This window comes from Clupea harengus, chromosome 15 (assembly GCF_900700415.2).
Source record: "Clupea harengus chromosome 15, Ch_v2.0.2, whole genome shotgun sequence".
NCBI classification, from domain to species: Eukaryota; Metazoa; Chordata; class Actinopteri; order Clupeiformes; family Clupeidae; genus Clupea; species Clupea harengus.
This window is the reverse complement of record NC_045166.1, coordinates 21,656,853-21,684,485: the sequence shown is the minus strand read 5'-3', so window position 1 is coordinate 21,684,485 and position 27,633 is coordinate 21,656,853. Positions and strand designations below refer to the sequence as shown.

At 40.5% G+C, this 27,633-nt stretch overlaps 2 protein-coding genes across 2 annotated transcripts; one reads left to right on the top strand and one right to left on the bottom strand.

Annotated features, from left to right (window-relative positions):
* Positions 1-6,469: 6,469 nt before the first annotated feature.
* LOC105901366 (pepsin A-like) lies at positions 6,470-9,310 on the bottom strand. Its single transcript, XM_042709902.1, has 7 exons — positions 8,994-9,310; positions 8,565-8,712; positions 8,337-8,454; positions 7,977-8,095; positions 7,407-7,801; positions 6,855-6,984; positions 6,470-6,660 (listed from the first exon to the last, which is right to left on the bottom strand). The coding sequence occupies exons 1-7, from the start codon at positions 9,236-9,238 to the stop codon at positions 6,562-6,564; spliced, it is 1,254 nt and encodes a 417-aa protein (XP_042565836.1). The 5' UTR covers positions 9,239-9,310; the 3' UTR covers positions 6,470-6,561.
* Positions 9,311-23,910: 14,600 nt separating this feature from the next.
* On the top strand, positions 23,911-26,696 carry LOC116223691 (cation channel sperm-associated protein subunit epsilon-like). Its single transcript, XM_031581236.2, has 5 exons — positions 23,911-23,985; positions 24,118-24,221; positions 24,453-24,939; positions 25,279-25,747; positions 26,011-26,696. Exons 1-4 carry the CDS (start codon positions 23,911-23,913, stop codon positions 25,399-25,401), a joined length of 789 nt encoding a protein of 262 aa, XP_031437096.1. The 3' UTR covers positions 25,402-25,747; positions 26,011-26,696.
* The last annotated feature ends 937 nt before the right edge of the window (positions 26,697-27,633 follow it).

The window sequence follows — 27,633 nt, the reverse complement described above, 5'->3', positions numbered from 1 at the left end:
AGTGCTGTCAGTTTAACGCAAACCCATTTTAACGCCGTTAATTTTTTTATCGCGAGATTAACGCGAATTTTTATTTATTTATTTATTTTATTTTTTTAGATAAACATTCTGCACTATAGGCTGAGACCTTGTTTACCTGAAATGTGCACTTTATAATTTTATTTTGTACCGCCCTGTTTGGCAATATTGGTTTTCAATAAAATAAAACATTTGCATAAAGCAAGCCAATCAACTTTTCCATGTTGATAAGGGCATTAAAATAAAAATAAAATGATGGAAAAAATTAATAAACGAAGGGACATTTAGAATAGATAAAAATTTGCGATTAATCGCGATTCATTTTGAGTTAACTATGACATAAATGAGATTAATCGCGATTAAATATTTTAATCGTTTGACAGCACTAATATTTACAAATAAAATTAAGTTGACCAGACAAAATATGAAATGTCTTGTGTTCATACTGTCTGCAATGAAAAACAAGTCAAGGTACATTTATAAATCACTGCTTTCTTTTTTTATTTGCATTTTCCATACCGTCCCAACTTTTTCTGATTTGGGGTTGTAAATTAACTTTATGCATTATTACATATGCCATGAGCGATGGGCAGGGCTAAACTCTTTTTAAACAATGGGTCGGCACTACTAGCAGGGGATGGACAATTTATTGTCAGTGAATATGCTGGCCCTGCAGAAGAGGCAGTCCTGGTATGTGAGAGTGCAAAGCACAATTTCCATGGGGTAACTACATAAACTCTCATCAATGTTTCATTTTACACAGATTAAATCACATTGAAAGCAATGTAATGTATGGCCAAAACATAATTGAATATGTCAAATACAATATAGTATGTATCTTATTTATTGCAAATAAAACATACATCTCAAATCATCCATAAGACAAAGCTATGACCATGCAATGATTAACATCCTCCCCCGAAGACAATAAAAGTGGTTAATAATTGGTATAAGTCACTCAACCTCATCTCCAACTCCCTCACACTTAACTCTTGAACTTGCCCATTGTTATCTGGTCCTATGAACCCTCGAGAGTGATGTCCTCCCTCTTTCCGACAGCAGAGGGCGCTCCAGTAGTACTTGGCCACCCTCACTCCGTTCCCGATGTGCCCGTTCCCAGGCACGACCCCAGTGACCATAAAAGCTTCCTGGCAGTCCTTAGCCTGCGTCACCATATCTCTCTCGTGGATCCTCCACTTGCCCCTGTTAAAGCAGGGGTCCTGTGGGGCAGCGTTGGTCAGGGTGGAGGTGGCCAGCTTGGCAGCGAATGTGGACGTATGGTAGACTGGGAACAGGTGGCCTTTATCATGGCCTGAGCAGACATAGTCTCTGTTCCTTATGGGGATCTGTTTCTGCCCTCCCATACACTCCATCTCTCCACCATCAAGCTGTTGGGGACAAGAGGTGTGTGTGTGTGAGTGTGTGTGTGGGGGGTGGGTTAGTAAGACCACAGGTCTGGAGAGCATTGTATTGGCATGTGAATGCTTTATAGCAGGCACCCAATCTTTTTCTTGCTGTTTTTTTTCTAATTAAGAAATAAACACATGGTATAATGAGAGAAAGAGAGAGAGAGAGAGAGAGAAGAAGAGAAAGAGAGAGAGAGAGAGAGAAGAAGAGAAAGAGAGAGAGAGAGAGAAAGCGAGAGAGAGATAGATAGAGAGAGAGAGAGAGAGAGCACATTCAGTAGACTCACCTGAAAAATGACCAAAAGGATTAGGTAGGTCTTAATGCTAAAGGCTGCCATCTCAGACAACAGGGAGACTGAGACATAGCGGTATCAGTCTTTCACATCGTCGCCTGATCCTCCTTCATTTGCAGCAGAGCACAAAAAAGGGTGTTAACTTTAACACTTTGGTCAACATACATCACTTAAACAGACGCTTTAGAATGTCAGACCCATATGCAGATAGCTGTCACGCTGCTTGCTGAGTTGTGGTGAACTTGGTGTTAATCATGAACGTCTTGTTCTTAGCTCAAAAGTAGTCCTGAACTTAACTGAACTCAGACCAGTCACGTCACATGCTGGCAACTTTTTGATCATTTTTGATAATCACATGTTGACATTTTTCACATTTCATCATATTTTGAGTCCTGCTCTGATGTGTAAACTCCAAAATGTGATTATGATCACACCATATCGCACCATCTATCAATATGCCTGTCATCACCTACTATCTTCAGTGCCACAGAGATCTGTTAAAGTCTGTCATCATGCTTTGCATTGTTATGTCAAAGAAGTGTTTATTTACTTATTCATTTATTTATTTGTTGTTTTGATGTGCTGTCTTGGGCTGTGTTGTGCTGTCTCTGTTTCTCTCTCTCTTTCTGCTTCCTCTTTCCTGTCACTGGGTCATTAGGCTCCATGGAAAACAAGGCAGGCCTGGTTTTTTTTTTTTAAACATATATTTATTAAGAATTTTGTTCATTTTACAGACAAACAATACAAGACAACACAACAAGGCACATATAATGCAATTTGCTCTCACATATAGCACATACAATAGATGTCCGTGTCACAGTAGACAGTGTGTTACAGTCATTAAGATTACATCAGCTAACTTACATTGTTTAAAGGGGAGAACAAAATGAAAATGAAAAAAAAAAAAGTACTCAATCCATTTTATCATTTAACCGACCATCAACATCCATGTTGTTATTCTCAAGGAAATTGTAAAAAATGTTCCATATTTCCCAAAACTTGTCAAGTCTATTTTTTGTTGTGTAACTTATCTTTTCTAAAGCTAAGTAAGAAGTCATTCCCCTCAACCATTGTGATGTGGCACAAGGTGTATCAGATTTCCATGATAGAGCTATACATCGTTTGGCTTCCAGAAAACAAATATTCAGTAGAGACCTAACTTTTTTAGAGGTAGTGAAGTTCTCTGGATATAGATTCAATAGGCACAATTTAGGACTAAGAGGCACTTCCTTGCCAATGATTTGGCTAGTAAGGTCCAACACCTTCCTCCGGGGGCATACACCCACCCACCACAGGAGAATGTTTTAAATGGGATGGATAGGATTAGGGATGAGGCGTGAGATTGGTTAGAGTCAGGGTAGGAATATCAGGGTAAGCCAGTGTACGCTGGTACAGTTTCACAGTGTATGTCAATTCGGCCTATAGAAATCAATAGGCCACATGCTTGGAAGGCTGTGTATGCCTGGCAGACGACAATTCCCCACTTTTTAATTTCAAAATTATGTTCTACATCCTCTAATAAAGAAATCTGACCCAATACTGGGGGGGGGGGGGGGTTAACATTTTTTTTTACTAAGCCTAACAACGTTTGCAGCATCAGTGTATGTCAATTCGGCCTATAAAGGTCAATAGGCCATGTGCTTGAAAGGCTGGCTACACCACGCAAACGACAATTACCCACTTTTAATTTCAGAATGCTGTTCTGCACGTTCTAATAAAGAAATCTGACCCCTATATTGAGGGGCTACAATTTTACAGTTTTCTCAGCCAAACAACTTTTGCAGCGTCAGTCTATGTCAATTATAGAGACCAATCGGCCACGTGCTTGAAAGGCTGCGCACACCATGTGGACATCACCTATTATTATGAAAATAGAAAACTGGAAAAAAAATGATGAACAAGTGAACTCATTCCTTTTTCTTGGCTATGGAAGCCTACATGGTACGTTTTCAACACTTTAGCAAAGCATGGACTCATGGACGAACAAACCAGCAGATGGAGCCCAAAAGTTAAAACAACTTGGTTGAGCTGATTCTATTAGAATGCACTAGAAGGCCTTTGCTCATGAGTGCAGCTCACAAAAAGTGAGCATACATGCTAGAGACCCAAGCAGGGCACCTCTTGGGCTGATGCACTTCGTCAGCACAGAGCAAAACATACATCAATATTCTCTATTTTAATACCCTCTAATCATAGAGATGAAGAAAGAAAGAAAAACAAGAAATAAGCTCATGGCACCACCACAGCACAACAACACTGTTTACTCGACACGCTGCAAAGAGTGCACTTACAACGCATACCATACAAAAGGCAGTTTAAAGAAACATGATGTAGCATTCCCCTCTGCCTTAGTCAGAATGTGACGGGACTGGTCTGAGTTCAGTTAAATTCAGGACTACTATTGAGTAGCACTCACTTTAAATGAAGAAGGGAATGTTCCAGAATTAAATGAAGCATTAATCACCTGTGTTATTGCCGGTAAGACGGCAGGCGATATGGCTTGAAGGATATTGGATGGGATGGGGTCCATTCACATGTTAAACAGGACTCGACGTTTCTAACCTGACATGTGGTTACGTTCAGAGAATAAAAGGCAGACTGAGCTTAAATAGCAGAGAGGGAAACAGATAATTGGTGGGAGGCAAAACAACTAATCAGGATAAAAAATAGGCTAATTAACAGAACAGGTGAGGTAGATGGTGACGGGAAAATCCAGGAAGTGGCAGAAGGCAGGTGGGGGCGGAGTTCAGGACAAAAACAAGAAGGCACATGGCATAACAAACTAACACAGGAGAGCACATGGCTTGACAAACAAACACAGGAAAGCACATGGCAGCCAGTCCTTTGGTTAACAGAGGGGAAACTAACACTTTGTGAGTGGAACTTAATCTAAGACAGGCAATGTATCTTACTATGTATCCATGTATTTGTTCTTTCATAAACCTGCTGGAAATTGGGTTACAAAACAATATTACATCCAGAGTGCTTTCCAACATGGCGACAGTGCCTGTAACCACATAATATCCATCATTGATGAAAGGTACAGGCAAAGCATAATGACAGACTTGAACAGATCTCTGTGGCACTGAAGATAGTAGGTAATGACAGACATATTGATAGATGGTGCGATATGGTAAGATCATAATCACATTTTGGAGTTTACAAATCAGAGCAGGACTCAAAATATGATGAAATGTGAAAAATGTCAACATGTGATTATCAAAAATTATCAAAAAGTTGTCAGCATGTGACGTGACTGGTCTGAGTTACTTTTGAGGACTACTTTTGAGTTTTGACCATATTCACCACAACTGAGCAAGCAGAGTGACCAAAAAGCCAGGGTCTGTCATGGTAAGGGGTTGTGTCAGTGGCCTTGGCAAAGGTAACTTACACTTCTGCGATGGCACCATTAATGCCGAAAAGTATTTAGAGATTTTGGAGCAACATATGCTGCCTTCAAGACGACATCCTTTCCAGGAACGCCCAAGCATATTTCAACAAGACAATGCAAAACCACATTCTGCACACATTTCAAAGGCATGGCTGAGGAAGAAGCGTGTGCGGGTGCTGGACTGGCCTGCCTGCAGTCCTGACTTGTCCCCAATAGAGAATGTGTGGCGCATTTTGAAATGAAGATCCCGTACCGTTGCACACCTTAAGACTGGGACAAAGTAACACCTGAAACGCTTCATCACTTGGTATTATCAGTCCCTAAACATCTTTAGTGTTGTGAAAAGGAATGGCAACATTACAAAGTGGTAAATGCTTTACTGTCCTAACTTTTTATGAAATATGTTGCAAGAATCGAAATTTAATTAAGTGTTTATTTTGAAAAAACAATAAAATTCATGAGGTAAAACATCAAATAATGTGCTGTTGAATTGTTTTCAATGTAATACAAAGAGAATTTACAAATCACTGTTTTCAGTTTTAGTTTTAATATAACATACCGTCCCAACTTTTTCTGATTTGGGGTTGTATAAAAAAAATGCAAAGAGTGATTAGAGTATCCTGAACACAACTATTGACAATCACAGGATTGTCCAACAACATTTTTAAAGGTATATAAAGGTTACTGACTGACATCCTCCTCCTCAAAAACTCTTATTGTAAAGAATGGAAATGATGTGAACAGGAGTTGCCAGTCGATAGCTCAGTTTTGACAACACAGTATTATGGTACTAACTTCCACTAACCAAAATACCACACCTTCAACGAGTGGTTTCCAACACGGAGAATTGTGGGGAACACCAGGCTATCTCTCCACACTTTTGGGTTGTAGTTTGGCCTACATTAGCCATGTACTACCTCTAGATCCCCCTATGAAGCCTTTGATGAGAATGAACACCAGACAAGACTTTTGATGCAGGAACTGGACTTTATTCTGCTCAAGCAGTTTGTACATGTCTGACACACATGACTGACACGGAAAACATCAATATTACATTGAATGTAGAATTGAGCTAACATTAAGATGACTGTCATGCAACATGGCCGAGACAGTTACACTGTGTTTGTCCACAAAAGGTAATTTACCTGAGAGCGGCAAAACCCACAGCATTATCACGCATGTTAAAGACAGTGTAGTACTCTCTGATGAAGACATCTCCCAGAATCCAAAGGCCAGAACCGACTCCATTGCTGAAGCTATGCTCAAAACTGGTGCTGCAACCATACTTTTGAGTCTGTAGAAATAGTAATTCAGTGGGTTAGATCAGTAAATAAACTCCCTGTGTTTAATAAGTTATTCAAACTATTGTTTGGATGAAATTACACTGGGAGCATGTCATTTACAGCTGACCATCCACCCTTTTCTTGTCAAATACAGAGAAATACAGAGATGTTCATACCTTGCGGACATAGGCAGAAGAGGGGATAGAAAAGGAATTTCCATTGATGTTGAAAGTCACATCAGGCAGGCTTGCAATGGAATTGCAGTTTACCTAGAAGAGGATGTGGCAAGATACATGTTGTTAAATCCACTGAGTAACGAAATAGCTTTAGAATAAAATTATGATGATAAAATCATTGGCATTGCACCATTGTAATGTACCATAACGTTAATAAAACTATATAAATAAAAAAAATAGGGGATCTGACAAAAGAAGTGCTGTTTCATGTCACCATCTGTACTTACCTGACCATAAGGAGTTCCCACTGCACTGTTGAGAATGTCGACTTGAGGTCCAACAATCAAGGAGGTTCCAGTGTCCACAATTGCCTGGCAGCCACCATTGCAAGCAACAACCTTGCCATTGACAGTAATGCTGGAATTTGATGTTAAATAAGTTGTAGGGTAAATTAAGTGACTTTTATAGCTTGACAGAATCTCTGATATTTAAGAGTAAACTGAAATTTAGATTATGTGTTTAATATGTAACAAACTATGAAGCCAATGACCAAATAATTCCCATAGAGTAATATTGATACGTAGTTCAATAAAGGCTCATCAGATAAAATAGCTGAGATCCGCAATTATACTGCAAAACACTTTAAGTCAACAGTTATGATAGAGCACAGTATCATTCATTATGTTGTGTCTCTGCACTGTTGCTTTTCATATAATTCTTCATATTACTCTTTGATGAGAATCCTTTGATACAATTTCATTTTATTTTCATGTTGTTAAGTATAAAAGGTATATAGAATATGACATCATGTTGCTTATAACATACACATTATAACACACCTGTCCATTTTGATCTGCCAGTAATTTGCAGAGGACAAAGGAATCCATCTAAGATCACCATTGTAATGGTCAGGGTCATATCCACCAAAGACCACTTCACTGCCAGTGTCGGGGCTCCTGTAGAAAAACAGATTTGACTTTAATAATAGTGTTGATAAGGTTTCTAGAGAGAATTGAGATGAACCAAACAATTTGTACCTGCTCAGGTAAACGGAGAAGTAGTCATTCTCAATCAAACCCTCTTTCACCATGTTGTTGAAGACTGGCATGACCCCTTCCACTGCAATGCTGGCATAAGCCAGACCCAAGATACCATCAGCTTTCATATAGTACATAAAGGAAGCCTCGGACTGGCTAATTCCGAACATTTGGTTGACCACCTTGAGTCCTCCGACCTGGAAGTCACCAAACAGGCAAAAGAATTGGCAAACAAAGGACACTCACACAATGCAGTATTTATCATTAATCCATGTGTCGTCCACTTATTGTTGGTGCTATATAAATTAATACAATTGAATTAAGTACATGTTTGTTATTGCTAGTACGGATATATGAATGAAATCAGCACACCTCAACAGTGTCCGATCCCAAAGAGCCCTGCATGCTGCCAGTTCCATACTGGATGGAGAGGCCCTTTCCAGTACTGACATAAGTAGAGGACTTGTAGATATCAAACTTGTTGTGGTTTCCTGCCACAAATGAAGTATTTTGTTATTACCGACATCAATGTAAAAACATGAATAAAAAAATAAAATTCACCCTTGCATACATTATGGATGACAGGTCCTGTCTGATTCTGCAAATAATATATTGGTGCATGTTAATCCACATTAAACTCTGAAATGTGTAATGTTCTGAGTGAACTTCTCATGTTGGATCCAGTGTTAACATCGGTAACAGAGAGTATTTGAAAAGGATGTTTGTACACACCACACGCAGGGCTGCTGCAAAAGGTGGAGGGAACCCAGAGGTTGGCAGAGCCAGTGTCAAAGACCACTGTGAAGGACTGAGGTGGCGTGCCAATGGAAATGACTCCATAGTAAGCAAGCTACAGGGAGAAAGAAAGACAAGGCATTGCACACATCAAAAGACAAACCAGTGGCACACTATGTCCATTGTAAGCTTTTGAACACTGAGTAGTTCATGTAAATCACTCACATCAGCATCGTTAGTCATCTGCTGCGCTCCGAACAAATTACTGTCAAACTTGGTCAGGGGGTTGTAGGGGTACCTCTGCCTGAACTCCTCCCACTGGCCTTTCTCCTCCATGATCTCCCTGGTGGTCTTATGCTTAATCAGGGGGACCCTGGCACAAAAGACACAAAAAATGCTCGTTTTCCCCACATCAAGCATGGAGTACATTGCACATATGGTTAATGGTTACGTGTATTAAAAGATATGTTATCTAAAGTGATCAACAGAATACATAACTATGATAATCATAATAACAAAATAAAAATACCAAATAATATTAACAACAAGGATAATACTTTTTAAATAGCAAATTACAGTAACTATAGTAATAACACCTAAATTACTGTTAAAATAGATATTGACTTGGTCATCAATTGTCCTTGACAAGCTCACCTGACCAGGCACTCAGAGAGTGCCACAACAGCACACAGAACGATGGCCAACTTCATGATGCAGTCTGTCCTGAGATCCACTAAGACTGAGTGAATGACGACAAATTCAAGTTCTTTATATCGAGATCCTTTCAATATCACCCCCCCCCCCCCAACTTTTATTACTTGGATAAGATCTACTTGGTTCTGCCAAAATGTGTGACATAAGCAGCAAAACAAGTACACGTCCTTGGGGTGTTGATTCATTTTGAGTAAATATTTGAGGAACAATTACTTGATTAAACAAGGCACTACATGACACGAGTTCAATAGAAATATTTGGACTGATTAGGCTACTGAATCTTTTTGCTTAGGACTATTGTTGCAGACTCAGCGTGTCCTCACTATAAGTCTAAAATTGCAGTGATGAAAGTTTAACACGACGTGGAAGACCAACAAGTCTTTTACTTCTCCACTAACAACTAGATGTTTTCACCTTGTCACTAATGCTGTGGATGGGCTATGTAAGCCATGTTACATTAGCCTCTGAAGTCTTTTCAAGGCCTCTGGGGGTTACAGGGTCAAGTAAGGTTGGTACTTACCATAACCATAACCATAACCATAACCATAACCATAACCCTGTGAAAACACTAAGATCCACTGGAGTGGAGAACACTTTCTTGCACAAACTGCATAAGGGTTTCAATAACATAGAAATACCACATTGCTGTGTCACAATAATGGACCTAGACATGTTATGCATTCACTTTTGCATGTAGTTTAGCATGTAACTGTGTGTTCTATATTCGTGTATCACTGTTAGCATGACAACCTAATTTCCCTACTGAGGGATCAATAAAGCCCTATTCTAACCCTAATGTGTTTTTTTACCTACAAGGACTTTTACCTACCTACAAAGAAGGTTTTCCTGGAATTTATGAACAAGATATAGCAGTTTCAAAGAAACATTTAAATGTTTTTCCAATTTTGATATCCAGTGTTTCATTTTCATCACAATCTACTTGTCTGTGTACATATCTGATAAATTCATTCCACAGAATTTAGAATTTAGCAACGTATGGTAATTCATCATCAAATAGTGTAATCTGATTATACAACAAAGGCACTGGCAAATACATTTGCAAATAAGCATGAGGTCTGTTATGTTCAGTTGTGATAACACAGAGTGGAGACACACTTGCCAATATGTGGGTTAAGTGCATCCAAGCTGTCAAACCCAATCCCTTATAATAGTGTTAATGCAGTGGGCATAAAGATAGTCATGTAATAATGTATGTAAAATTGATTGCATAGCCTTTATTGGCAACATTCTTTCATTCTCAAATCAAAAAATTCTCTGGAAGCCGGTAACTACCTTGAACTTATCTTGAACAAACCCTTATTTAGCATGGGTAAACATATTTATAATTCCATATTCTGCAACCAGTTCTGTGTATAATTCCAAATAATATCTAGTATTTTTATATAATCTGCACTAACAGTTACTGACACATACTGACAGTATGACCTAAGACCCCAACCCTTTCCAAAAAGCTCCAAGGGCATTATTTCTACCATTTCTGTAGTTATCACTAGTGTTCAAGATTCTAAAAACATCTTATCACAGAGATAAAAATTACACGATAAACAACGGCTGACTCATTAAAAGCCCTGAATTTGAAGGTGGTGTTTTCTTCGATTTACCGGGTAAGAGAGGAAGGTCTCCAACTGAAACATGACGGTCATTGCGGGATGAAGTTGAACCTTCTTCTGAGAGCCAGGCTGATGGTATAAATTGTCTCATCAGGTTACCTCAGTAGAATTATTTCTTGGTAGCTGTCACAGTTACAGTCACATAAGACCACATTCATTTGATCCCTTTCTTGTAGTAGTCGCAACATTTGTTCTACTTGACAGAGAGGAAGACGGTGAGAAGAAAGTGGATGAAGTACAAAAAAAAATATTCCGATGACTAAAGCCCACCTTGGACTGAACAGGTGACCAGTGAGACTGATTAGACTCATTGATGAGAACATGGAGTTTTGTCTAAAAATGTCAGTGGGTAATTTTGCTAATGTCTATGTTTTCAGAAAGTAATGGTTTTTATCTGTTGTTTTACCATTTTAACCTATCCACCTTCACCTCTGTGGTTGCCCAATCTGGACTGAGTATAAACAGACTCTTCCAAGAGGGACAGAATTAACTGATATACAAGGATGGGACTGTGTTTCGCATAGAGGAGCACGAGAGACTGTACTATTTGTAGGGGCGACAGTGGTATGTAGGGGCGACAGTGGTACAGGAGGTAGAGAAGTCGTTTAGTAATCAGAAGGTTGCTAGTTCGATTCCCTGTTGAAGCGTCCTTGAGCAAGACACTGAACCCCTAATTGCTCCTGATGTGCAGTGTGCCATCAGTGTAAATGTAAAATGTAAAATGTGTATACATTGTAAGTCGCACATATGTAACTCGCTTTGGATAAAAGCGTCTGCTAAATGACTAAATGTAAATTTGAAAACGGTAATTAACCATAATCAATGTGTTGATGCATTAGTTAATGACATAATGTCCCGAGACAAAGTGAGCTTAGCTTGTGATGTCAAAACATGGCATGAGACCATGGGGCACTGTAATGTTGATGATGTAATGAAATTGTCTAAACTGGTAGAGGGTATGGAGATCACCGGTAATACCAAACTAAACTGCAATGTTTGTACTGAGGGAAAGTTCATCAACAGCAGTAATATGAAAACGGTCACAAAGGCTGGTGAGGCTCTAGAGTTATTACATACTGACTTAGCAGGCACCATTGAACCACCTTCTCAAGAAGGATGTAAATATGCAATCTCATTTACAGATGATTTTTCAGGAGCAATAGCGGTTTACTTCCTTAAGAACAAGAGTGACACAACATTAGCAACAGAAAAGCTCTTGGCAGACAGTGCGCCATACGGTAGCGTCAAATGCATAAGATCAGACAATGGCACAGAATACACAGGCAATGCAATTCAGTCACTTTTACGAGAAAAGGGGATAAGACATGAGACATCATCCCCTTACTCTCCTCATCAAAATGGTACAGCTGAGAGACAATGGCGAACCATCTTTGAAATGGGAAGGTGCCTGTAGAGAAGGGATTGCTAAAGGTTCTGTGGCCGTGTGCCGTCCAGGCTGCAGCTCACATTCGCAACAGATGCTATAATGACAGAATTAAGAGTACACCGTACTTCATGATGACAGGAAGGAAGCCAAACCTTTCCCAAATGTGGATTTTTGGATCAGACTGCTATGCATACAAACACGACCATAAGAAATTGGATCCTGGGCTTCTTGATAGCTACTCTCTGGGTGGTGAAAAAACTTTGGATGTGTCTTTTCTTTTTAGGTGGCATTTCCCTATGTACAAAGCACAAAAGGGTCAGAAATATCAATGCTGACATCAAACAAAATACTAATATGAGGCTTTATTATTTCCTGGCGTATTTAGTAGCTTCCCCTATCAGACTACTGCCAGCTCTCTTTCTGCAAGTGCTGCGAACGTGAGCCTCTTCAGCCAATTAAATGACAGCATCTTGTCTCGTAGGTTCGAGGGCGCATTGGAAAACTTCACTCTTCTGGGCGACTAACATAGTAAAGATAATAATACGAATGAGTTTGCCAATATGTTGTGCAAAATATTTTTTCTAACAGGCAATTAAAATTAACTAAATATTGGTGGGGACAATTGTGTCTTTCCCAAACTTTTGGTCGTGACCATATGCAAACCCCCTTGTTAAGAACAGACGTAACCTACAGCAGTATAAAAAGTTATGCAGTTTCGCTTTTCGCATAAAGGTTTAACTTCTGACATCGATAGTGCATGAAAATTGCCATGTAGAGTGACGTCAAACCTACTTCTCGGAGCTCTCAAAAATCTCCCACTATCCTAGTAGGATGTTCCGAGTTTGAAAGGTGTTCAGACGTATTCTCCAACTTTTCCTTTACCCCTTCCCAGTTGCTCGTGAACCCACCACAATGTTTTATGTTGATAAATTACAGTTATCCACTGTTATTGTTAAACCGACCGCATTAACTGTTAATTTACATGCGTGGGATGACTAACAGTATTTTACAGTTATTATGAAATACAGTAAGATACAATAAGACACTGTAAAGCAGGTGTAGCTCATTTGCATATTCATAGCACCGCGAATACTAAATGAGGCAAAGTGCAGTGTTACATCCAAGCCATTTAAGGCCATGAATGGATTTTTTTACTTGGAAAAACTTCTAAATAATGTAATTTTGAGGAATAGAGATGAGTTTTTAGGGGTTTAATTAATGTCAGGAGGGATACTTGTAGGAGAGTAGACCAGGGGTTTTCAACTGGTTTTGTCCCAGGGACCACCATTCTGACCAGAAAGTAATCCGCGGCCCACTGATATGCCAGTGATTCCCAAAACATTTTACAGTCCCGTACCATTCTTTTTCATGTTTGTAACCGCCGCCGCCGCCACGCCCCCTCCCCCCGCACACATATTCTGCCTATAATACTTGGCAGTGTAATTTCTTTGCTGAATATGGGTCTACATTAGTATTTTGGGCAATGCGACTTGGCTATTCAGACATAAATATGTCGACGGGCCCAGGTATATTTATAAAAATAAAAAGAGTCAATGGTGAACTGATCAACATAGGCTCATGTCGCGGACCCCCTGCAAAGGCCACGGACCCCTGGTTGAAAACCCCTGGAGTAGACTATGTAGCAGTCTGGTGAAGACAAGGCTTCCACACACGCACCCACACAAATCAGTTTAGCCTAACCTCACAAAATGTAGAAATAACGTATTATGCTCTTTCCATTAGGACATCGACTTTTTACAAAGTTTTGTTCATTTAGCAGCATGATTTGTTGCTGTTATTTGTTTCAGTTGTGCCTTTCGCTTCATGTTGTATGCGTGTGCCACGAGCTTGATAAAGCATGTAAGTTATTTGAGCTATGTGTCTGTCTAATCTTTTTACTTTGTTTCAATCTTTTTTACTCTGTTGCTGTATTATAGGCAACATCTTTGTGTCACGCTGAGCGCTGAAGCATGTGAAATGTATTTGAAATAGGATTTCTGCTCCCTGCCGGCACTCAAAATGCAGCCCATAGCATATGCCTACCCGTCCATAAAGGGCAGGCCTTGTGACGGAGCGACATCTGCACACGTCACTTTAAATAGCGCACTGAAAGACTTTGGGAATACGAGCGCTATTTTAAATGCATGGACTGTCGCTACACGATGGTAGTCCTTTGGGGGATAGTAGTCCCTCACATTGCGCATGCTCAGACACAAACGGTTTATGGCATAAGGCTCAACATAATCGCGCATGCTCAGACAACAAAACGGTTTACAGCATGAGGCTCAACATCAACATCAACATATCTGGCTTGTCTTAACGCATAATGTAGGTTTATTTAACGAAATATTTAATAATGTTGTAAACGGTTTAAACGTCAACATATGGGGCTTGTCCTAACGCATAATGTGGGTATATTTAATGTTATATTTAATTATGTTGTAAACGGCTAACAGCATAAGGCTCTACGTCAACATATGAAACGAAACTGGGGAGAGACTTTTTGATCCTCTACCTCATCTGTTTTGTCCACTGTGACAACATCTTCTTTGTATTTAAATAAATGGTCATGTTTTCAAAAAACTGGCTTTCGTCGCTTTTCTCCATGATTGAAAACGGATCTGTCGTCGTGACGCATGCGCGGCTTCGCTGTCGACAGTGTCGCAAAATGACGCATGCGCAATGTGAGGGACTACTATCCCCCAAAGGACTACCATCGTGTAGCGACATGGACTGTGCTTTCACGTTATCATGGGTCGGGTTTTTATGGACAATATGTGTGCACTTATGTGTGGCAAATTGTTTGTGAAAGAACCGCTGCTGGGACTGTTTCATGTAAATAAGGGCGCAGCGGCTTATGTAGAGTAAGTAGTTGGTGGACCGTATAAATTCGAGTTAAACGCAATCGCGGGAGAAACGGCATGTTGCGCGCCGTGCTGTGACTGAAGAATAGTTTAAAGTAACACTATGCAACAATTGGACACTTTTTGAGATATGGTTTTATAGGCAACTAGTTTTGGTACCATCCTCAAATTCATTTTGATAGCATATGGTCATGTGAAGGACAGATAAACACCTGTGTCTTCCCCACTAGCCACCCAGGATATGCCTATGTAGTTCTGTGTAACGGGCTGGTACACCCTGCAAAATTTAACTTTCACATGCATGACATTGCCAGCTAAACTGCCAAAAGATACCAGTTAGTGTGTTGGCAAGCTTCTATCAGTGTCAGCCGGGCTATTGGTGGTGCAAGGTTTTTGCATGCCTTTTAGGTAGTTAGCTTACTAGTTTTAGAACAGAACTCCGTATTGCTGCTTTAAATCGTGGAGCTTAATGTGATAAATTAAGGCCGCGTTCACACTTGACTTCTTTTTTTCGACTGCCAGCGCCTTTTTTACATGCAATCCTATGGGAAAAGGCAAAAGACGGCCGCCTTTTAAAAACTTCTAAAAAAGCGCAGCGCCCGATGCCTTTTTGAGTTCAATTTTCTCAACTTTTCAGAAAAGCGCTGGGTGACGTCAAGCGCCTTTTTGACAGCTGACCAATCAGAACGAGGAGAGTAGGTATGCGTGTACATTCCCTAGTAACCTACTACCTTAGTTAAAAAAAATTGCGGACCAAACTCCGTAGATCATCGTATTTGTACCTACAAGTTTTCAGTTTTACCTTTTTTTGCCTAGATTTTTAGAAAGTTACCGAGAAATAGACACTGTTCAATATAAAAACCCCATTATAGTAACTGAAAGAGGATTTGCGAGGTGTATGAGCCACCTAATTAATGTTAGCATGCTACTAGCCGTTAGCGATTAGCAATTCCTCTGTGTTTTTGCAAAGCTTCTGCCCCAACTTTCTTTTCCGACATTTACATTTATCTTACATAATCCATCCCCATAAACCGGAGATTTCAGTACAGATGTACAGATGCCTATCAATATGCAGTTGCAGGATGGATGAACGACACCAAGATATGGCATTTGGAGACAAAAACAATATGTATGTGATCACAGGAGCAGTAATTCAATTTAATTAGCAGTAATTCCAACAGCTATCCGTGTTATTTTGGTGGTGGTTAATTGAAACAATCGTGAATAATTGCTGGATTTTATCAAAGCTAAACGTTCCTGAGCAAGCAAGAGTGTCAATATGGGCTAACGAGTTGTAGCTAAAGCCTTTAGTAAAGGGCTCTTTGGACCCCATCCCCACACCACTATTGAGTCTATCAGCCATCATCCCCACTGCAACCTACATAATAAACAGGTCCCTGTCCTCTGGTGAAGTACCCCCCTCCCTTAAACTGGCAGCCATCAAACCTGTGCTCAAAAAGCACAATCTTGATCCTGAGGACCTCTCCAACTACCGTCCCATCTCAAACCTGAACCTTCTAGCAAAGGTCTTGGAAAACGTCGTCACCCTCCAACTTCATGACAATCTCCACTCCCACCACCTTTATGAATCATTCAGGTCCGGTTTCAGACCATCCCATAGCACTGAAACTGCTCTGGTGAGGGTTCTAAATGACCTCCTAAGGTCGTCAGACTCTGGCTCCCCCAGTTTACTTATCTTGCTGGATTTAAGTGCTGCTTTTGACACGGTGGACCATAGCATCCTGTATCGGCGCCTCCAGGAGGTGGGAAGTACAGGCACTGCCCTCGACTTCTTTCATTCTTACCTCACAGGACGCCAGGAATATGTTGCCCTCGGCAATCTCACCTCCAGCGTTAGATGTGTTACCTCTGGTGTCCCCCAGGGGTCAGTCCTGGGGCCCCTGCTCTTTTTAATTTACATGCTGCCCCTGGGAAATATACTACGGAGCGACAACTTCGAATTCCACTTTTATGCTGATGATACACAAATTTACCTCCGAACTGCACCTGACAAACACCTGGCTCTATCCCGGACTACTAAATGCCTGGATGACATCCAGCACTGGATGAGCACCAACTCCCTTCAGCTCAATGGCAGCAAGTCAGAGGCCATTCTTATTGGCACCCCTCATCAAACTAAAAACCCACATCACCATAAATGGTCACCCCACCCCTCTCTCCTCACTCGTCACAAACCTGGGTGTCAAGCTGGACTCATTATTGTCCTTTGATGCACACATTAAATCCATCTGCCAAACTTCATTCTACCACCTGAGAAACATCTCAAGGCTGAGACCCTCTCTACCGAAACATGCTGCAGAAAAGCTGGTGCACGCATTCATCAGCTCCCGTCTTGACTACTGCAACTCTCTGCTGGCAGGTCTACCAGCGATAACCATTCAGAGGCTGCAGTATGTTCAGAACAGTGCTGCCCGGGTTCTCACTCGGACAAGGAAATCGGAACACATCACCCCAGTCCTCCACTCCCTCCACTGGCTTCCAATCAACCAAAGAATAATTTTCAAAGTCCTTCTCCTAGTTCACAAGGCCATAAACACTACCGGCCCAACCTACCTCCAGGACCTCATCACCCCTCATTTCATATCAAGGACACTTAGGTCTGGAAACTCAAATCTCCTTGCAGTTCCCCGGACAAAATTGACTAAAATGGGAGATCGTGCCTTCTCCTCGCTGGGGCCACGACTCTGGAACAAGCTCCCGGAGAACATTAGGGCCTTAGATTCCCTCACTGCTTTTAAATCTCACCTCAAAACCCATTTATCTATTTCTGCCTTCACCTGCCTTCACAAGTCCTGGTCTTTGTTTTAGTTTCTTTTCTGTGTTGTTTTTAGAATGCATTGTTTTAATTGCTCTGTCCAAAATTACTCTGTTTTTAATACATATTATTCGATCTCATTATAATCTTATTAATTATTTTAAATTAATTTATTATCTTTTTTGGTATATTATATTATCCTATTTTCTGCACTTCATTAGCACTTCTATTACTTTGTATTAGTGTTGTTCTGACTGTCTATACTATGTTAAGCACCTTGAGATTTCTTTGTATTTTAAAGTGTGCTATACAAATAAAATCCATTATTATTTTATATTATTATTAAACAGCTCGCTAGCTATTAGCACTCTAGCTTGCTCAGGAGAGTTTAGCTCTGATAAGACACAACAATTATTCACGATTGTATCAATTGTATATCTAGGTTTTCTTTGGCGACTGGCACAACATATACCCGGCATTTTGAACTTTCTGTGGGTTGTGACCATAAACAGCTCGCTAGCTATTACCACTGTATGATTCCCGTTGTTAAGGTTACAGAATTCTCGTGCTGAAGCGCTCAAAATGCGCAGCGCTTTTTCAAAAAAAAGTGTGAACGCGGCCTAAATCTGCAGTTTAAAACTGTAGATAGGCTTAGGTGAATGCCTAGAAATACCTAAAGAAAAAAAAAAAGCTTAAATTTCTTCAAAACACAAGTTTATGAGCCAGGCCACGCCCCTAATGTATGATGAGCCCTGTCGGCTCGTGTCATACGTTTGATTGGCTAATCGTAGATTCTTTATCTTTGACCGACAAGCCCTCCTTTACTCAGTCAAGGTCAACATGTTAGCTGTGAACCAGGCTGATATTCTTAGCTAGCTTATCTATTCATGAGAATTGATGAGAGTAGTTTGTCATTAATAGTTCTGAGATTAAATGAATTAAGAGAATGTCAGTCTTCACTGGTTGTTGTAAAATGCATCATATTTCACTGGCTTTGATGGTATTCTTGATCTTTCTGAATTTCCAACTCGTCAGAGGGATATGGAGGTACGTCTTTGAATACGTTTCCAGGGCAGCTGCTAACGCTAACCAACACTGTAAACTTAGTTAGCTTGCTTAATGTGTAAAAACCATTGATGAAAAATGTCTTATTTTCTGCAATAGATACAGCACTGTAATGAAGAACGATACATTATTCACGATTACGAATCCGGTGAGTCCAAATCTATTTAAATTGTAACCAGAAGTTACTATTTTAGTGATAAACCTGGTATCTCTTCAGTAATTAACTCCGTTGTCAGCTCCACATGCCAGAACCCATGGTTAGAACATGGCTTCTCCATGCTATGTGCAATTTTAGGTTTATATAGCTAAGCAAGAGGAAGCATGGTGAAATACATGGGGAGCTATAACATTTTGTGAAGCACTGTCATGCTATAATATAGGCTAACGTTTTGTCTTTTTGGTTGTTTGATGATATCTTCAGTAATGGGTGAGCATGTAAACCTAACTGTTATAATCTTGTATGTTTATGTTTACAGATCTTAATTGAGTTTATTGATCCAAAAAGTTTTTTTTATGAAATGGGGACATTCTGCAGGATGTACTGTATCTAATTCCACGTAAGTGAAGAAAATGTTTAACGTTGACCTTATAGCTGAATGTGAATCTAAGAATGAGAATATTACACAATTTAATTTAATTGATACTGTAGAAGATGTACAGTCCAGTCCAGTCCAGTCATACAGACTTAAATGTCAACTGTTCATTGGCCCTTTTTGTGGAAAAAATAATTTGCATTTGATAATCCAAGCAGTGTTGCCAACTTTTCTGTAAGGAAAGTAGCTGTTAGCTCTCCCAAAAGTCGCCAGAAGTTCTGAGAGAGGTACAATTTGCACGCGAATACAAAGTTCTAATATTTTACCCGCGAATACAAAGTTCTAATATTTTGCTGCTATCTAGTCAGACTGGCCGCGCGGGCGCTGTGTGAGTGGAGAGCAGACGACCACAGCCCCCGCTGTACTCAGCTCTCGTGAGATCGGTTGCAACGTGAACTGCAGAACGCAATATGTGAGATGCTTTTTCAGTGCTTTGTCAACACAATAATCCACCAAATGACAAAAAAAAGTCGCTAGATTTGTCGCTAGTCGCCCCCCTAATATAATGGTAGGGGAAACACTGAAGTTAACAACAGAACTGAAGATAACAACAAAAATCTGTGTGCCTAATGCAGATAGAAAGTGGAGAGGGAGCAACACATAGCAGTGCCTAGATGACCAACAAACTAACAAAATAACAAAAATCCTTGAATCTACACACAGCAAATAAACTCAAGGGAACAAAAAGATAGGGATAAGTAGAGTGCACGTGAAGTCAATGTAATAGCTGTAGAATTGTGTAATATAGTTAATCCTTTTCAGATATAGTTTTAACATGACCAAAATTAAAGTCACCTCTAACATAGCATTATATCTTCCATACATGTGGTCAGTTAAAGGTGTAGTCCACTATTCTAATCTAATACACCTTTTGTTAAATTCAGCGAATTGCTCCTCACTGTCCTCCAGCTGTCCATTCAGTGTTTGGGCTCCAAAAAACTCAGATGTTTGTACACAGCTCTGGCTCTGTACATGGTAAACAAACATAATGGCTTGGACCAAGCCATAAACAATCCCAGCCAATCAACATGGTGCTTCTGGAGCAGGGAAGGGAGGGGTGTAATTTGATTGGCTGTTGAGGTTTTGCAACCTTTTGCAAAACTGAAACCAAATCGTGGACTGCATCTTTAACAGATGCTTTGATGTTAAAACAATGTACAGATGTACAGTATTGTAAATGCTTTACCTATTAAGAAGTGTATGAACAACCTTGAATCTCTTCAGCCAAATCTAAGACGGTCGAGTGGGAGCCATTGTCACACTTGACATGGAATGACTCACAAGCCAAATGTGTGACAATTTACAATTTAACATAAATCAAATAAAGCATTCTGTGCAGTTTAAGCTCTTTGTCATAAACGTACCTTTTGTTACCATTTGAATATGCTTCCATAGGCCATTGAATGCTGGGCGTGTACAAAAATCCCATATTTAAAAAAAAATATTTGAGAAAATGAGGCAGAACACCATCACAAATGTTTTATATGTTAAGAACAAATATCTAATCTTTCCCCAAATTGTTTCATGTTGGTAAATGCTGTCATATTTTTGCTATAGCATGCCAAAAATTGCACAAAATGGGTTTTTATACATTTTCAAGCTTTAATAGCTTCCAGACCATTCATTACATAAGGACAGTTTTTAATACAATATACAGAGCATACATAGGAAGGTCTGTGTATAATATCAAGGCTCTAGCTTTAACATTGAGCTTTCCACAGGCCTTCAAAGATGCTGCAACAAAGCGTAGAGTAAAATTTCCGCGCAAATTCAAGCACCCCGAATACTATGATATACCCAAGCCACATCCTTGGAAGTCCATATTCTTCAAGTAATTGTATCATATTTTAAGCCTAGAAAGTTTGAAGGAGCTAGCTTAAATACTTTTCTAGTAATAGCAATTTGGAAATGGCTCTTCAGAAAACGCTGCTAAAAAAGAGTCCAAAGTACAGGCACCCCTTCCCCCCTAAAACATCTTTTTGTGACAAAACTATTGGGAGTAGAGAGCTAATATTTAGACCTACCTATTTAGAAGTGTATGAACAACCTTGCATTTTTTCAGCCAAATCTGAGACGGTCGAGTGGGAGCCATTGTCCCACTTGACATGGAAAGACTACCAACATGTGGCCTTGACGTTTTTACATAACATCCTTTACAGAAAACTGATGTCTAATTGCAAAACCATTGGCTGTTGTTACCTATTCAGATTACCTTAGCTGTAGTCCAGAATGCTGATTGTTTTCTTGCTCTGGCAGTGTTGTGCTGCAAAAGCTGTTTTTACATTTTCACTGGGTTTCCAACTCGGATCACAAACCTGCATAGTAAATAGTCTATGGTTCTGTGTCAGCTGGCCCCGTTAAACACAAATGAAACAGACCAGGTCAGAACAAAGGACACAGCTATTAAAACATCACAACTGGAGGTAGGCCAGTCCAGATTCACAGTAAAAGTCCTGCCATTGTTTGGTTTCACCCACTACCCCACAATTCTGCCTCACAGTGTAAATGGTGGTGGTTTGGCTTACATCCCATGTAGTAGCAAGTGTGAAATGGATCTAGCCTAGATCTGTTATGGATCAGGGCCATCTCCACTGGAGCCTGAAACACGGTCTGGTTTGCTGTTCTATTCCTGTAGTAAAGCTTGTGGTCTTTCCTCTTGTCAGTGCACTAGTGACTTATCTGAGATGCCACAGTGAAGGCTTCCACTGGGTGCAGCCTTATTGTTTTCCTGATGTAAGTAGCTGATCTACTGTTTTTGTGGTGTTAATCTTTGTGGAGTGAATATTGTCACAAAATAAATTTGTTAATGCATGAACCACGATCCACAAATATTCGAAAATGTACTAATTTGTTTTTCCATCCACAAACACAGAACTCCTTTCTTGTGCCTCTAATTTAAGACATTTGTAAATTGTAAATATACATCATTCTTTGCTTGTGCATTGTCATGAAATGTCATTTGTAAATCTGTAATTCTGCAGTGCAACCCACGTCACATCATCCAACACACACATTCATCCCAGCTTCCACTGACGTACTTTTGAGACATTCTTTTTTCACTTCTTCACGATCTATACACAAGTCTTGATCCACACAAATGTGCTCCCCCATCAAACAAAAGCAATGGAGCGACCACTAGGTCTTGTTTTATTCAGCCCGTAGTGTATGTAGTAGTCTAAGCAACAAGAATTGCATCCAATTGTTGAGGACAAGACAGTGCGTCAACAAACTTCCTACCACAAAGCTGAAATGGATCCTGACAGAAGTCAACAAACTGGATATTTATCTAATGTTTGTAAAGCTGTGTAGATGATAGTCATCATCATCGCCTACTACCCCTTCTGGGGCTTAAGCCGCAAACAAGAGTTCTCCAAGCATCTCGGTCCTGAGCCAACATCTCAAGCTGTCCCCAAGTGTAGCCCATTTTCTTGGCATCTGCCTCCCAGTCTCTACGCCAGGTGTTTCGCGGCCGACCTCTCTTTCTTTTCCCTTGGGGATTCCACTTGAGGGACTGTCTTGTGGTGTTTGTGGCTGGTTTACGGAGAGTATGGCCTATCCATCTCCAACGTCGTTGGAGGATCTCTTCGTCTGCTGGCTTTTGGCTGGTACGTTCCCACAGTTCTTTGTTACTGATGGTGTTAGGCCAGTGGATCTGGAGGATTCGTCGCAGACAGGTATTGATGAATGACTGGATTTTGTTTGTCGAATTCACTGTAGTCCTCCATGTCTCAGCTCCGTAGAGTAGGACTGACTTCACATTGCTGTTAAAGATCTTGATCTTTGTTGTGATGGCCAGGTCTTTTGCGCTCCAGATGTTTTTTAGTTGGAGGTACGCAACTCTGGCCTTGCCAATCCTGACTCTCACATCTAGATGATAGTGCTGCACTTATTTAACCCTCTAACTCAGCTATTTGACTAGCAGCTAACTAGCTGTAATATAAATCCCTCACGGAAGACTTGCTAGTGTGAGCTGAAATGGAGAAATCAACACCTCACAAGCAGAATTACAGTTTTACAAATGGCATTTCGTGACAAATGCACAAGGAAAGTATCATGTATATTTACAAATTATAAATTCATTCATACAAATCATAGTACGTTTATTCAAATGAGAACTTATAAGTGTCAAATAAGGAGTTCTGTGTTTGAGGGTGGAAAAGCACATTTGTATGTCGTTGAATTTTTGTGGATCATGGTTCATGCATTTACAAATCATTCTGAGACATTATTCTCTCCATAAATCTTCAGGTGTTTTCCTCCTGTGATTTCAGGTTAAATTTGTGCAGCCTTTAAGAAATATTTATGTGTCAGTCATCTTTTACCTTTGCTTGGTATGCTGCAGTAAACAGCAATTCTGATAGAATAACGAAGGTGAGCAGAGCTAACAGAGTACTCATGTCAAAATCTTATCAAATCACACTCATGTACTAATGCATATGCCTTGTATAGGAGTTGGAGTTTGTTGGAGTTTGAAGTATGGAGTTTGTTCAGCAAAGGAGTGTTTTTGCAGCCATGTTTTTTTTGTGTATACAAACTAGACGATGCGAATATGGATCATTGACCCTGAAGAGGCTTCCGATTATGAGATTGGTCAGATTGCGAACTTACCCTCACGTGTGAGTGTTCGCTCAGGCCAATTACCTACACTAATTAAATTTCTTGTGCTGTGGGTTGGGGACTTCCCATAGACCCTGACGGTCTTAAGAGAGATGAAAAATAAACACATCTTACTTTATTTCTTGGTTTAGCATTCCTACCACCTTACCAAAAACTTCTTCAACCTGGGTCAGTTTCCCATAGTCACCCTACCATCCTCCACCAAAACGTTTAATGGGAAGTTCACACTTGATGGGTAAGCTGTGTGCTGCACTATCGGACTTTCCTCTTGATCCTGCCTGAAACCAGGGTGCCTTTGAACAGAAGTGTGTGAAGAACTGTTTGTTGCTGTAGCCCCTAAAAATATCAAGGTTATGGTTTCAGTACCCTGAGACCACACATAGTGATAACAATGCACCAAAAGTTAAATCAGGAAAATGTAATCTTCCAATACAGCACTTCAGATGGTTTTTGTTTTTGTATGCAGATTCTGGGAGGTGGTGCTGGAGTGGAATCAAAGCTACCTCACAGTGGGCATAGGTGGCCAGCCCACCAGCTTTCAGCACCGCTTCGTCTATGAAGCTTCCCACACCTTTTACTGGGAACCCATAGAAGGCCCTTATGACGGAACAGAGATACCTTTGTTGGGGCCTGACGTGACCATACTGATCAAGGACCCTTGCGCCCCCCATCGGGCTCTATTCATGACTAGGAATAGCATACGAATCACCAGTGACGCTTTCCGCTCCACCAGCATTGTGAAGATGTACTCCTTGTACACCAGGCCCCCAAGCGGCTTCTACATGAATGACAACGCCGCCCTGCTGGACGACGGCATCATCTTGCACATGGCGGACGGGCTGTACTGGAGGTCGCATCAGACGAGGTTCCTCGAGTTCAGGAAAGAGCTTCCCACCATTGGTGTGCGAGGGATCTTACAGAGGACCACATGCTTGGATAACCACCCGCTGCAAGTAAGGGAGGTCTAAGGCGCCGTTCACATTGAGATGCTTTCTAAAATGTATTATTATTGTTATTATTATTATAGTGTAAAAAGAGCGTCTTGGTGTGAATGGCCCGTAAGGCCTCTAAATTCTTCCGCTTGAGATGTTTATTTGTTCTTCTGAGTCCAACTGTCCAGACCTGCGATGTTATGTCTGATGTTATGTTACAGTCTGTTTATGTTACAAGATTGCTGTTTAATATGCTCTCCTGCAATAATTTTGCCAGATAAATTAATTAGGATCTGTTTATTTTTTTGGTCTAAAAGACTGATAAAGCCCTGTATTTCTGTCTTTCTTTCCTTCATACAGGAGGTAGTAGATTTTGGGAAGGTCTTGTTTTGGACAGACAACGAGTTGTTCATCGGGGGTGGTCGGATCACATCCCGTCATGCCGTAGGGACTTACAAAGAGCTGCTCTTCCAAGTAAATTGAGAAAACCGTTTCCTGACCGCGGCTTTCGGCTCCGACCCAAACACGGTGGGCATTCTCGTCACCGAAACATCGAATTACAAGCCCATCCTCTTTATTTTCAACTACCAGACAAGGCTAACTCATCCCAGCTCCTTTCTTGCAAGTGAGGTGTCCCCTGAAAACATGCCTAGAGGGCTTTTACACATGCGCTTCTATGAGTCAGCCAAGGAGACACTGCTGCTGTGGAATCAAACAGCTCTGTGGTATAGTTTCCGTGACAACAGCCAGTGGGGGATGCTGAAAGTGCCTGGTTTCCATTCCCTCGGGTCGGCTGTACCTGGCAAGAATATACACGAAGTAATGCTTGGTGAGGCTACTAGCTTTGTCTAATTCTGCCCTTGTATCCTAAAACGGCAAACAATATGTTTGAAAATAATATAAAATACTGTGCCATATTATTTATGGAGATATATATGAGGTAAATCTGTACTATAGTCAGTAGCTTGTTTTTATATTTGTTGTTTCTCCAAAAACTGGACAGCAGTTCTGGGAGGGGCAGCACAATATGAGCAGAGTAAAGGCTCTCCAGTGTTTAAAGGAGAGTTCATAAACAAACTCTCCCATTTCTAGATCAAAAATGGAACCTTCTTGTAAAGATGACGAACAACCAGATGTTCTTCTGCAAGTTTGGTGTGACAGAGTTGGTCTGGCTGGAGTACTGGGTTCGGGGCGGAATCCCTGCTTCTCTCCACACGGACCAGAAGAACCAGGTCATCCTGGTGACAGAGCAGGAGCTAGAAGACAATGTACAATTCGAGTTAAACCCCTTCCCCCTGAAGTTGGAGGTAATGAGCAGCATGTTAGGAATAACCCATCACGACTGTCCCTATGTCACGTTCAAACACAGCATGAACAACTACGGCTACTACCTGGACAAAGGGCAGGAGTTGTTGTTCTGGGCACAGGTGGTCTACCACGAAGGGAAGGGCGTGCACATCCAGGTGCTTAGGAGCAGAGCAAAGCTGCTGGAATTTGATCTCTCCAAAGACTTTGAGTGTATCCACAAGGTTTTCATGGTGAACATGGTGAGGCACAAACACAAGCTACAAAGCAACACACATATCTACAAGAGTGTTTGTGTGGGTTTCTTTTGTTGGTAATAAAACAAGTTGAAATGGATGTTCCAAACAAGTTACAGCACTCTTCATTTTAGAACTGAATTGCATTATTAATATCTCTGAGGAGATAAATAAATTGGCAGTTTGCCGTTTAGTAAGTAAGCCATTTAATTTAAAATGTCAATATTAAAACATGAATAAGAGGACAGTACTGGTTGCATGAGCAGTTAAGCTTAGCTATTAGCTTTGTTATATTATTTTTTTTAGACTGTTACAGTCCATTGTAAGATATGTAGACATATTAAGGTGAGTGTCTGTAAGCCAAATCCATTAAGTTTTTTCCAATTCAGAGAATTGCTCCTCACGGTCTTCTAGCTGTCTGTTCTGTGTGCTCTCAAAAAACCTGGTGTTCATACAGTCCTGGCTCAGGAAATGGGAAACAAAGTCACTCGAACGGAGCCATACCTTACTCCAGCCAATCAACACATTGCTTCTAGAGAGACAGGTGTGGGCTAATTTATTTGGCCGTTGAGCTCTAACATCCACAACATTTTGCCAGAATCACAGATTGCACCTTGAAATATTATTCTAACAATAAGACATTCCTCAGTTAGTCACAGAACTTTTTTTTTTTTTTCTTCCCAGACCATCAAAACCAAGCAAACAATGGACTAGACATTGTCTGAGAACTATACCTTTGACATGTGAGTCCACACTACATCCTTACTTTTGTTGGGTTGAAAGTGAAGTGTGACACTTATTAGTGGTTAGTGTGGTAGTGGTTAAAGTGTAGCGTGATGGGGCTCTTATTGTGGTAGTGTTTAAAGTGTAGCGTGATGGGACTCTTATTGTTCGCCACACAGGGACAAGTCACAGGGGGTTATGAGGGTGGAGATCGTCCCCAACCTGATCGCAAACAGATGTGACCTGCCAAAGAACAGGGTGAGTGTTTTACCAAGTAAACACAAGAGAATCCCTGCACTCAGATTTCAAATTCTAAAAAGGGCATGGCAAATAATTACATTTGTGTTGCCAAAGGGTGCAACAAGCAGTAAGTAATTACAGTTTTCTACTGCCTCTAACGCTTGATGTACAGTTAGAGGAAACTTTATCACAGCTGGTCCCAGTGGACATG